The 14,187-nt window shown below is 38.5% G+C and overlaps 1 protein-coding gene across 8 annotated transcripts in view; it reads right to left on the reverse strand.

Moving 5' to 3' along the window:
- Window positions 1–14,187, reverse strand: part of LOC100117424 (major facilitator superfamily domain-containing protein 6) — a 380,954-nt gene that overhangs the window by 327,869 nt on the left and 38,898 nt on the right. For all 8 annotated transcript variants that reach the window (XR_004226442.2, XM_031921504.2, XM_031921503.2 and 5 more), the window contains one exon: window positions 1,613–2,062. Coding sequence is in view for 7 of the 8 variants with exons in the window: in XM_031921504.2 (XP_031777364.1) it covers window positions 1,613–2,062 (450 nt within the window). In the remaining variant the exon portion in view is untranslated. The remainder of the gene's footprint in view (window positions 1–1,612; window positions 2,063–14,187) is intronic.

Consider the following 14,187-nt stretch of genomic DNA (forward strand, 5'->3'; position numbering starts at 1 on the left):
AGAAGAAATCATTGAAATAAGAGATCTGGACATGCTTACCTCAAAGGAGGAGGTACTAGAAGCACTACAGAAGGAAATCGGCAAAGAGAACATTATAAAAGTCTCTACGATAAGATCTCTGCGAAAGACGTATGGTGACACGCAGAAAGCAGTGATACGGGTGCCAGCTCAGATAGCGGCTAAGATCACTTAGCTACAGAAGATCAGAATGGGATGAGTTAACTGTAGAATCTAGGTGGCTAACCACAAAAACGAGCCGCTTAGGTGTTATAAATGTCTAGGTTTTGGCCATATCGGTAGAAAGTGCACAGTAACTGAAGACAGAAATAAGCTTTGCTTTAAATGTGGAAAAGATGGACACAAAGGAGTGTAAGAAACAACCAAACTGTGTACTTTGCAAAGAAGGCGTAAGGGGGAGAATGACCACGCAGCTAGTAGCTATGTCTGTGAACAATACAGAGACCTGGACAAACCATCGTGAAATATGGACAGTACGGGTAAAGCGGCCATATGGGCATGCGGAAATGCCGCTTTGAGAGAAAGAATGACAAGACGTAATGTAGGATTCGTACGCGCTAAAGTCGCAGGCGTACACATTTACAGTTGCTATGCTTCTCCTAACACGTCGATAGAACAATTCAGAGAACTGTTGGACCAGGTAGTACAGGATGCTGTAGGAAGAAAACCAGTACAGATAGTAGGCGAGTCAATGCCACCTATTGACCTTCTAGCAACAGAAATCCGGCGTGGTGACAATACTTAAACGGAAAGTTGGAAATCCGCGAAGGAACAAACCCTAGCTGAGTGATGGACGCACCTCCTCATACCGTATTGTTGGCTGGACCGACTATTCGCGATACGAAATGGAACGAGAAGAACTCGAGCGTTACCTTCAGTAACGGCTGGTGCGCAGTAAATAATTACATAAGGACCATTTTCAAGAAGGTTAGAAATGACGAAGAGAATAGAAGGGAAGAACATGGCGAAACAGCTGAGTAAAACTGTGGCTAGACGAAGGCCACTAGGTAATAGATACGAAACGCTCCTCCTAAACACCTTGGTGGATGGGGGATGTATGGAAACGTCAAACATTAAAGGAGAAGCCAAAAAAGGCTAGTTAATGGGCCCCACGGAATTATTATTCAACGATAGTACCTGCTATGCCTACGCCACATAAAAAACACATATACACACACATTCATACGGACATTTTCTAAAAACACATATTTTAACTCCAAACACTTTGAAACATGTTTCTACCGTGTTTTTGATGATGTTAAAAATTTTACTAATACAAAGTTTTCTCTAGGAGGAAGCAATTTACATACAATTCTTTTTTAAAAACCTGATTTGATTTCCAAACACCTCAAAACATGTTTTTAATGTTTTTTTTTTTAACAAAAAATTTTACTTTTCCAAAGCTCCCGCTAAGATGGGAACAAACACTTTAATAACATTGTTAAAAGACGTGTGTATTCTGTGCCTACTTCTGATAAACTTATAGCGATTGAATTGCACTTATGTCTTGCAATCCTAGTTTTTTGTACAAGAATTTTATGCACAAGTTGCTATCAAATAATCAGCTTATTTAACATTAATTTAGTTTACTTACTGGTAATCTATAGACAATTGAACTAAACACTGGTTTGACCCACCCTTTGTGTTCTTTTTCCTTATAATTTATAGCATAACTAACTGACACTGGACTTTGACCAACAGAGACTTGTTTTGTACTTCGACGATATCTAAAAAATATCTCTTCGTCATCTGACGTATATCCAACAGCGTTCTGATTAAAAATATTCTTTTCTTCATCAAAAATAATTGGTCGATCTTGAATATTTTGATAATTTCCGTATGCCAATCTATTATCTTCTGTATTTAATAATTTTCTTGTTTTGTGAATTTTTATTATAAAATCGTTCCATTTTTGTAATCGGTAAAGTGGCATTTTATCATTTTCAACGTTTTGTTTGTCTTGAAAAGAATCGTCTTTAGTTGAAATGTCCAAATTTTTTATTGATGATTTTCCAATTATTGGGTCGTTAAAGGTAAATTTATTCTGTAAGATAATTGATGGATTAATATGCATTCATGAAGATTTATTAAAAGCATTCGATAAGCCAACTAACAGTTTAAATTCATTACGACTATCTCGGAATTGTAAGTACATTTTTACGGACGCTTGGCAGTGTTCGATCAAATTTTCCTAGATTTATCGTAGTCCCAGAAATTCGCGAAACTCGCCATTGTACCACCAGATATTCTGTATATGTGTTGCGTGCGTGCGTGTGTGTGTGTGTGTGCACTATGGTATCCAGGGCACTAGGGAGAGGTCACTCGCCCCTTTTTTACTGTTAAAAGTGACTGATTTTTAAAAGGCACTTTGAATTTGCATTTGTTATACTACCTAGGGCACTTTGAAGGGTTCATCGCACCCTTACCTTGTTATCTAAGAGACACTTTCGATAGCCGCACGTGCACACAAAACTTATCTTAAGGTGATGTTCTCGTGACTACATGCATCAGAGGACTGACGGGATTTATTTTCCCGCTACTGTCTTAAAATCATATTCTGTGTGTGTATGTGAGTGCGTGTGTCTATAGGGACAACGTATAAGTTCAACGCATTTACCATGCGGTCCCAGTAAACATTTGAGGTAATATAATAAGTATGATGGATGTTTGCAATAGGTGGTGGATACAGTATGGATAAGTGAGTAGAAATATATAACGTTTTTTAATATATTTATTCATTAAACTAAAAAAAAAAAAAATTTTACAGCTGAATCATTATAAATAGTTGTATTCAGGTTAGTTACTAAAATGTAAAAATGTAAATTGATAAATTCATAAATTATAATAAATATATCTTCTGTTGCTTAATGTACATTTTTATCCTTTAAAACTTTATCTATCTTATCTACTAGTGTTTCTTCAAATTCGCCTATAGCGCTTTGAACATTATAAGAAGTAAAATACTTATATTGAGCATTTTCACTATTCATCAACTTACCTTTATATTATTCGCCAACCTATTTAACAATAATATTTATGGGATCTTTTACTCTTAAAAGATACTTAATCCTATAATCGATGATTTTAGATAAAGCCTGTGAAAGGTTACACGTTTAAATACTAATAAGGGCTTAAGTTGTCGATTCGTTTTCGCTCCACCAGTCTCTTGCCGCTCCACCTTTTCCTCAATCAGTTCAAAAGCTCTATCCACGTAGCTGATTGTAAAACGAATTGTAAAACCAAGAATGGTGATTCTGTGATCCAACAACTCTTCCTTGTCGTAAGCGTGAAAAAATCTATCGATCTCGTCAAATTGTTCTCGAAACCGCATCCTACTGGTGAGCAAGAAGGCGATTCCGTAAAATTCTTAATTGCTGAGTCGGACGACAGGATTAAAATCATCATAACCAACTAAAGAATTCTCTAGTCTCATCTTGTCCATCGTTTCGTCTTGTTTACCAGTCATCTTCTTTTGTGTACTATCTGGACTTGAGATCGAGGATACTGTGATCTCACCTCTCTAACAGGGTCGGTTTATACTCAAAAAGTCTTCAAATTTGGTAGGGGTAAAGATAATGAGAGTGTGATCTTTTAGAAGTGGAAGACTAATAAAATTAGTTCTCTTAAGATGGGTGATCCAATATAAATTTACCGCTGTACCACTTTTATTGAATAGTGTAAGTTATAAGCTCATATAACTCACTGCTTCACAGCTTTCTGCTGATGTAGTAATTTCGTCCCCACTGCTGCGTGTATTTAGCCAGCTCTTCAATTTATATGCATTGTTGAGAGCACAATTTAACCGTAAGTATCCCGATTTGATAGCGTGTTGCACACAATACTTTTCACACCAAAGTAATCCGTGAAAAGTTTGACAACTCTTTTCGTGCTCTAAATCAATAATTTCACGAGTTTTAATCTTATTCAGAAATTTTGCCTTTTCCTTTTCACGCTACTACAGCCATTTCTTTCGGCACCATACGGTCTTTATTATCTTTGAAAAACTCAAAATCCATACAACGACTGACTTGAAAATGCGTTGGTGGAGTGATTTATAGTATTACAAAAAACGCCATCTGTCTTATCTACTAATACTTGTCGAGACGAGACGATCTCTAATAAATTGTCATTGTTGGGTTTCGTGAATAAAAGAATAGACTGATCACCGAGGTTAAAGGGGATGTCGGCGCAAAAGCTTCGCAAATCCGCCACGGGGTATTTTGTATTTTCAAACTTCTAGAAAAACAGAAAGTCTGATCGAATTTTTCTTTCGGTAGAACGATTTATTAAACTTAACACTATAGCGCTACATACTCGGTTTTTCATTTGCAAGCTTTCTTAGCGCATGTGACGGATCATCCCTCACTTCCTCATCACTCGACGAATGCATATCTACGCTCAACGCTAATCTTACGAACGCCATTAATCATCTCGCCCCATTGCGGACTGTGACAACAAGACCCGATGTAGCGTACGCAATTGCATTTTTTATTTAAGCGTTGTATTTATAATGGATTAGTGTAAATTTACACTTTACAGCGGCGCACGTCGGCACCGGCCGAGTGTGGATTCGCGAATCAAAATACCGATTATCGCGAATCGAGTCCCGAGATGCAAACAAGCTCGGCTGTGAAAGACTCGAGACAAAGCCGAAAGAGATTCGGCGAATGTGAACATTGATATGAGGCGGACAAAGCCTCTCGCATGACATTTGCGATAACCGCGAATATTCTTAGCGCCACCCGCATTTTGTCAATCTAATTTTAAGCGTAAATTAATTCTAATAATATTTTGAAAACTATGTAAAGCGACGCCAGAGATTCGGGGAAAATGACATTAGAAAATGCGCTCCGAGCCATCACCAAAAATATGCCGTGCTGTGTCGGGAAAACCCAAGGTTTTTCCGTGATCCGGAAAATTTACCCTTGCGAGACAGACCGTGCCGTGCCGGGAGAACGTATGGTTCTCGAAAGCTGTAGTCTCGCGCGGGTGGTTTTCCGGGCAGAAAATCTCTGGTTTTCGAAACCAGGAAAATGGGTCAGAAACCGGCTGACAAATGTCAGGACTGGGGCCGAAAGGCTGACGTGATACCAGGCGGTGGCTCGGAGGTGACATGATCGCACAATGATCGGGGGTTTCTGCGAAATGAAATCCAGAGAGGGGTAATCTCGGGCGAGCGCTTAAAAGGGCAGCGCGACACGCGCTCGGCTCAATTGACCTCTGGCCTCGCTGAAAGAATAAGGTAATCGTCGTTATAATTTTTTCATCCATTAAAATGTGATTTCTACAAACACCGTTTTTTCCTCAAACCTAAGCATTGTCCTTTACACCCTATTAAAAATTTTACTCAAAATCGTATTTGAGAACTTACGTAAAATTATACATCAGATCTTCTCGAAGATCTTGTGTAAGATCGTACATAAGATCTTATCAGCGATTTTCGACCAAGAACGAAGATCTTATGGAAGAGAGAGAGAGAGAGAGAGAGAGAGAGAGAGAGAGAAAGAGAGAGAGAGAGAGAGAGAGAGAAATTCAATGAAATTTCGCACTGTAGTCAAAATGTGACAATAGTGTGAGGGGTCAGCAAATCAATGTGCGCGCATTCTGTGCGCCAGTTTCGTTTTAACCGAGATATTTGTCGCAAGTCCCGTTATCTTGTCTTCATCTGCGTTATAGTTACTTAAAATATAATAAACGTAGCTCTTCTAATAATCGGGTGGCTGTTACAATTTTTATTAACTTTTATGGAGTTATTATTATAATATAGTCTAATTATAATTTTTTCAATAAAATTTTAATCGATTTGAAGGGCATTATTCATTAATAAATAGCCAATCGATACGAATACTGATTTTACGAATAGTTTCGAATATACTCGAATGAACTACAATAAAAAGAATTACTATTTTTGCACTGTTATTCAATTGTTATTTATCAATGTATATAAATCTGTTTGAATAGCAATTAATTTTTTTATAGCGAATTAATTTGTAATTTTGTCAACAAACTTGAATCTTTTCGAATAGTAATTTATAAGTATAACATTGAATCGATCCTAATCTTTTATAAAAGATCAGTTTTAATATTTAAAATAGTACATTAGGATAAAAGTGACATAAGTCGTACTTTACGGCACGGCGTGTAAGCGCCCGAGCGTAGCGAGTGCGCTTAACGCCGCGCCATGAAGATCGACTTATGACGCGTGTATCGTACAGTATTTTATAGCACTGACTAGCATAAATCCGCTGTCACGCCTATCCGTGTCATTATCAGTACATTTTTGCAACGTGAGGTTAGCGCCTAAGCGTTTCGAGGCGTGACATAAATGCGGATTTATGCAACGCAGTGCTATAAATCTTTATTTCAGCCTTAAAGGACCAGAAACGGGCTTGGTTTACAGGATTGGTTTTAATAGTACTTTAATCGTTTCAAATAATGAAAATAATAATCATTTTTCTAACATGATTTATTTGTGAATTTATCAATAAATTTGAATAGATTTATAAGGCAATTCATTTATATAATATTTAATTGATCTTAATACATTTTTACGGCTAGATTCAATTTTACTACAATTGGTTCAGATAATGAAGAAAGAATCCCTGTTAAAAATACTAGAATTATTTAATTGACGTATTAAATTATCGATGTCAATCGGTCTCAATCGCAATCTAAATATAAAATTAAAAATACTATCTTATCGACTTTTATGCGATGATTATTTTAATGCGGTTTAATTGGGAATTTTGCAATAAAATTGAATCTATTTATTAGTGGATATTAAATCGGTATAATTTTATAAATGGGATTGACAACACTTTAAGTGACTCAAATGATCGGAGTTTTGTAATATCCCTTATGAAAAAAACTTCATATTTTCATTAGAATCGATTAAATTTATTGCAAAACTAATCGATTTTAATTGACTCTATGTTTCTTAATACGACCAATTGGTGTCGCTTTAAATGTTCATATTGACAAGTGACAAGATGTCTTCTCAATACTGTATACTATAGATGTCTTCTCAATACTATATAAGAAAGATCAAATGCAGTAAGATAGACTAGACTCATTAACTACAATTGGTTTGAATTGAAACTTCATTAAAATCGATTAACTTTATAAAATGTCACATGATTAAAAACAATTCATGTCGATTCAAATCCATTAACTCCACTATATACACATCAGTTAAAAACAATTGCATCCCGAATGGAAATTGAAATCGTACGTTTTTGTTATTGTTTTGTTCAGTAGGAACGAGGTTTGAACGTAGAAAAAAAGCGAACTCTGAAAGTAGCTCTAAAATAAGTAAAATTATATTTGAAAAATAAGAGTTTAGAAAATTACGCTGTTGCTATCGCTCGATGTTCACTCGATTGAAACGACGCTGAGACTACCAGAGCTCTCGCACTCTGGCTTACAAAAAAGCTCGGTCTGCTGACCTGAGGCCTGATGTACGTTAGGTTATAAAGACTTAAACCACAACCTGGGTTTTCCCCAGCTAGGCCCCGTGTGGTCTCGCAATAAAGCTCAGACTTCGGACGGGAATTTCCCGCACGCAGCGTCGCTTATAAAAAAGAACCGCGTCCTCTTTATATTCCTATCATAAAAGATGGGACAAAGGTACGCGCTTCTTCGTACAGTACGTGCTAGCATGCCTAGCAATAAGCTTAACGCAGGTATACATACTTCGGGAATTTTTCATTGAAAATGGACGCTCTCAATCCAACGGTTATATTACGTGACACTGCCGTAGATTTTTTTTTTTAGATTTTTGCCGTATGTTCACGTACGTTCGACTACGTTTTGGTTGAGATTCAAACATTTTGTACATCATTATACAGAAACGTACGCGAATGTACGCGAATGTACTAAAATACAACAAAGTTCTACGTGTCATTACCTTATTTTACTAATCAATATTTTTATTTGAGATAGTTGCATACAGTACAATTAAATAATATTCGATGTTATTATAAATATAAAAAAAAAATCATTAAAATCGTTTTTTTAGTGAAACACACCCTGCTGAAAATCACGGATTGAAATCGATTGAATTCGATTGAAATTTAATCTACTTTAAACTTTTTCAATGCAACCAATTGACTGCTCCATACATTGTTTTCATTTTTTACTTCAATGAACTCCTGGACGTCGTCTACAAAAATACTGGGTCACTCAATCATCATCTTCAAGCAAAACTTACACCCACACGTACATGGTTTACATTACAATTTCAATTAACACTTGTTTAAAAAAAGTCTCGTCTAATTAATAAGGACGATTCGAATTATCACGCACTATGAAGTTGTGATAGTGTAGTCGGTAACATGTCTGCTTATCAATCTAGAGGTTCCCGGTTCAATCCCCCACGACGGCTAGGTTTTTTTCAGTTGATTAACGTTAGCTGCAAAATGCATTTAAGGCAAATTTGTAAATTAGCGCGAGCAAAGTAACAAATTCGTAAATAAATTGATATAAAAACTATTTAAACAATCAGATTTAATTCATAAAAACATTGAATCGATTCCGAGTCTATATCTTAATTCCTTTTTGAACATTACAAATTGATTCAATTTATCATATAATGATATACTTATCTAATTAAATTGATTTCAATCGTAATTTTTTAATCAGTTTTAATCGACTTCGATATCATACATTTTACGCTTTAATAGATTTAAATACTTTAATTTAAATACCTCTTAGCAGGGCAGATACATTGGTTCTGATTTAAATAAGCATTTAAATAATCCCCCTTTAGGCTATTCATATGGATTCTGGACGTTAAGTTTAGAAGTATCCTCTTTAGAAAAGTGATACCGAAAAATTGAAGCCGAAAATAAATTGGTTGGGGCCTTGCGTATAAGTCGTGGTCCGTCGGACAGAGAGATAGCTTCCGGCCATAGTAGCGAACGCGTCAGCTCTCGTCTGTGAGACTGACTACATCGAGTTCTAGCAGCGGTTACAGCAGTAGTATATGGGCTGGTATGGAGAGACTGGGCGTGGCCTAGAGTGACGTCACCAGTCCCATAGCTGGCGCCAGTTGTTGTAAACAGAAGCCCATGTTTATATCAACAGTAGCTGATTAGGTTAATAAACATGATTTACGACCGCTACTGTCATAAACAGTCTGTCATCGATGGGTGACTTTTGTTTGTTTACTTATAAATAATTATAAATAATTTTTAAACAAAAGCTTTATTACAGCATTATCTGCTGGTAGCGCTCGAGCTGGCCTTTCAGCTTCTCCATTGCACGTTTTTCAGCTTCGATACTTGCGAGAAGCGCATCGCGTTGGGCTGCTAATTTTTTCAATTCTGCCATGATGGTGGCTGCCATGATTCTGCCACGTGTGTGCTCTCTGTAGGGACTCAGAGCGGACTGATCGGTGCAAGTCGTTTCATAAACGTAAGCCGTTGGCAAAAATTTCTGCACGTAGGTAGAGGGGGACCGCACCTCTTCACTCTTTGCCTTTTAACGACGTTCGTTGTCTTAAGAATGCGAGACCATTGGTAACGCTATACTCGGACTAGATTATTTGTATACACTTGAGCTCCAGCGTCGTGGGCGAACGAGGGCTTCCACTTCGAGGAAAAAATGAAGTAATAGGATCACCTAATAATGGGAATTTTCTTGGCGTCATTGAATTACTTGCTCAGTTTGATCCCTTTCTGGAAGAGCACATTAAACAGTATGCTCACAGAGGCTCTGGCACAGTCTCGTATTTATCGAAAACTATATACGAAGAATTTATTGAGTTAATGGCTACAAAAGTATTGAAGCGTATTATTAATGAACTACACAGTGCTAAATATTGGGGACTCGCAGTAGATTCTACCCCATATATATCCCACGTTGACCAGTTGTCAGTCATTTTCCGATACTACTTAGAAGGTCACGTTTATGAACGTTTTTTACAAATAAAAAGTCATAAAGGTAGGTCGCTTAGTAATGACGTATTAGATTTACTACAGGAGCACGGTATCGATATTGCAGGGCAAAATTGCAGAGCTCAGACCTATGACAACGCTTCCAATATATCTGGTAAATATATTGGACTTCAAGCTTGCATTAGAGAACAAAATGAATTAGCGTTTTACGTTCCTTGCGTTGGCCATTCTCTAAACTTAGTGGGAGAATGCAGCGTCGATGTATGTCTTGATGCTACAAATTTCTTCGGAATTTTACAGCGGCTATATGCATTTTTTAGTGCATCGACACATCGATAGGACATCTTAATGACTGAAAATGCTAAAGTAACGAGCTTATGAAAAACGAGATGGTCATGTCGTGGAGACGCCACAAAAGTTGTAGTAAAGGATCATGAAGGTATTTGTAGGGCTCTAGAAATCTTAGCGAATGACGAAGAACAAAAACGCGATACTCGGAAAGAAGCTCAAGATTTATTGAAACATATAAGAAAGCTTGAAAATGTTTTTATGGCGATTCTATGGAATAATGTTTGAAATCGCTTTAACGCGACTAGTCAATACATTCAAAAAGTTAATACAGATTTAATTTCTGCAAATAACATGCTTCTATCATTAGTAGATTTTGTGACGGATTTGCGAGATAGATTTTCTGATATTGAAAATCAAGCCAAACAATTGAGTGCTTTTGTGGATCAAAAATATTCTGATGCAAACAAACGAAAGGTCACAAGAATACTAACTGACAAGGAATCACAAGCTAGTAGCTTAAGCCCGGTTGATAAGTTCCGAATAAACACATTTTATGTGATTATAGACAAACTAGTTGCCGAGTTGCAGAAACGGAGTGAAGCATATGATCGAATCATTCAACTATTTGGCTTTCTCACACAATTATTATTTATAGAGATAGATGTCTTAGAACAAAAAGTAAAGAATCTCGTAAAGATTTACTCTGACGATTTAGAAAGCGATTTATCATTAGAATTAAAACAGCTTATCTAAAATCTTGTGTCCCTTAAAAGTTTTAAATTGGCTCCAGGATATATTGCTTACAGGATATTACTTACACTTCCAATCGCAAATTGCGAATCAGAACGATCATTTTCAGTTCTAAAAAGAATAAAGAACATGTACATATCAACGATGTCAGACAACAGACTACCGGCTCTAACAAGATTAAGCATCGAAGTCGACTTATTAAGATCAATTGACTTTGATGACTTAATTAATGATTTTGCTAGAGCAAAATCAAGAAAAAAATGTTTCTAATAAAATAATTGTTTATATTGTATTTATGTCATTGTATTTATAAATATTAGTTTATAGCAAATTAATAAATCAATTTTTTATATATTTGATAAATTGCCTTTTTCGCTGTCCTTAAGTGGGCCCCTTCTCGATTTCAGCCCCGGGCCCCATAAAGTTGAAATCCGCCCCTGCTCTTGTCTCGAAGATATTTAATTCAAAGTCAGCAGCAGCAGCAGCAACGGAAGACTAAAATGGATCGTGCAAGAAAAATGATTATCGTGCCCGAAGATATATTTTCGCGCATGCAAAACGTTCAGCCAGCAGCAGCACCGCCAGTAGTAAACGAGTCGTGTGAAAACTCTGTTCAAACGTGCGGCGACAATCTCTCGAGACTCGATTCCGAAATGCACCCAATTCTACATTCGAATAAATTTACAGATGAGCGTGAAAAATGTCAAAACTATTTACAAGTACTGCGACGATATCTGTTTTTCAAAGATTCCGAACGTCACGCTGAACACGACTACGAGCGCAACGTCGACGAAATAGAGGCCACATCGGCACCAACGAATGAAGAAATAATACTCGACAGCGTGCCCAAGAGTTACGCTCAAAAAACGCGCCTTCTGCTGAAACACTGGAAAACCGTTGCCGGCGATCGTCTCAAGTGGGATAGCACTGGCAGAGTCAGTATAGACGGCCGGCCCATACAAGATTCCAACATTATAGAACTGATTAGCGACGTTGTTGCACGCAGGAAAAAAACACTGGATCAGTCCGAAGTGCCCATCGGCCGTTTACCTTTCGCCAAATTCATCAAGACAGTCGACACGCCGATAAAGCTGATTGGAAACCCGGAAATAGTGAAAATTGGTAAAAATTTGACAGAGCCGAATAATACAGCGAAAAGACGATTGCCTAGTAAAGAGAGTATCGAACGCGTTGATGGAAATACACAACTCTAGCAGCACCAGCAGCACCAGCGAATCACCGGCATCGCCTGCTTTGACGAGAAATCGAGCAAAGAACAAGTGGCTACGTCTCGCAAACTTTTAAGCATGGCGCCGTCGTCGTCGTACGAGCAGCAATACTACGATGTCTCGCACGAGGCTGGATACGCGGGTGCGCGCAATCTCGTGCGTGTAAATCAAAAAGGCAAATTATTTAGCGCGGCTGACACGCGGGAGAAAGAACGTATATACGAGTGGCTTAGTAATCAAGACGCCTATACTCTTCACAGACCCGTTAAGCGTAAATTTCCGCGATTAAGTTACAACGTGAGCAACATTGACGACGTATGGGAGTGCGATTTGCTTCAATTAACCACGATCAAAGAGCACAACGACGGATACTGTTACCTACTCGTAGTGGTGGACGTATTGAGTAAACACGCGTGGCTGGAGCCTCTACGCGATAAAACTACAGCCAACGTCACCGCAGCCTTCGGACGAATACTCGAATGCAGGAACGGTCGCGTCTCGATACTCTTACAATCCGACAAGGGTAAGGAGTTTGTAGGCTCGACGTTTCAGGAATTTTTGAAAAAAGGCGACATCAAATTCCGTACAGCTCGAAACCCCGATATCAAAGCGGCTGTGGTGGAAAGACTAAACCGTACTATACGCGAACGAATGTGGCGATACTTTTCTCACAATAACAGGCAACGTTACATCGACGTGGTGCAGCAAATCATCGAGGCTTACAATCATACGCAACACAGCGGTACAAAGATGCGCCCCTGTGACGTGAGCATCTACAATGCTGCGAAAGCGCGCAAAAATTTAGCGAAAAGAGCTCGTCTGCAATCGACTTACAAGAATCGCGAAAAGATGGCGTCAGGTGTAATCAATAAATACAAGCCCAGATCTTACGTACGCATTAGTCGCACGAAAAATACTTTCGAGAAGGGATACGAAAAAAACTTTAGCGAGGAAGTTTTCAAGATTAAGCGCATATCCAACAGACAGCAGTTAACAACGTTTATCCTGGAAGATTTGAACGGCGAGGAGATTGACGGCTTTTTCTATCTCGAGGAGCTCGCTCACGTTGGCACGAAACGCATGTCGGGCGCTGCAGAGCAATTCAAAGTAGAACGCGTAATTCATACAAAGGGTCGTGGCTCGAAGAAGCAGCTACTCGTCAAGTGGGCTGGCTATCCGGACAAATTCAACTCGTGGATCAAAGCCTCTGAAGTACAAAAAATTAAAAAATGGACCAGAACGATTTTTACCTAGTTCTGCCTAGCAACAGCAGTATGACGTACTACAACGAAAACGCCACCAGCTGCTTTACAACGCAGCTCTCGCGCAAGCTTAGACTCAGCGGGAATTGGTCCGTTGCGCTCGTCGAAATTCACGTGCCGAGTACTGTCACGCACATTCAAGAATCGGACGCCTTTTACACGTTTAAACAGTCGGAAAAGGCAGAGCAGGAAACGCATTTTTTTCCGCACGGCATTTACGACAAGATCGAGCAACTAGCCAACGAAATAAATAAATCAGCCGCCTTTCACGATCACCTGCGTCTCGAAGTTGCACCCTTTCAAAAGGGCTACTACATGCTACAGCGCAAGTGTGCCTGCGTTGATCAGCATCAGACAACGTTTAACGAAAAAATTTGCCGTATTTTCGGTTTCGAAGATTCCGAGACTCGGCGAAAAAACGGCACCTTTGTCACATCGTCAATGGGCGTGACATCGTGAGTGTAGTCGTGCTAGGAAACAGACCAGCATCGCTTTCCGGAGCTATTCCCGATCAGCTCTACGTGTACACGGATGTATGCGAGCAAAACACTGTAGGCGACACTCAAACTGCTCTACTGCGTATAGTTTCCGTGGATAGTGCAAAGTACAAATTCGGCAGTAATATCGTGAGACATTTTGCACCTGCTCATTATATTCCACTTTTACATCACAGTTTTCGCTCGATTGTCATAGATATAAGGGATCAGCACGGAGTGCGAATACTATTCGAATATGGAACGC

The sequence above is a fragment of the Nasonia vitripennis genome, assembly GCF_009193385.2.
Source record: "Nasonia vitripennis strain AsymCx chromosome 1 unlocalized genomic scaffold, Nvit_psr_1.1 chr1_random0012, whole genome shotgun sequence".
NCBI lineage: Eukaryota > Metazoa > Arthropoda > Insecta > Hymenoptera > Pteromalidae > Nasonia > Nasonia vitripennis.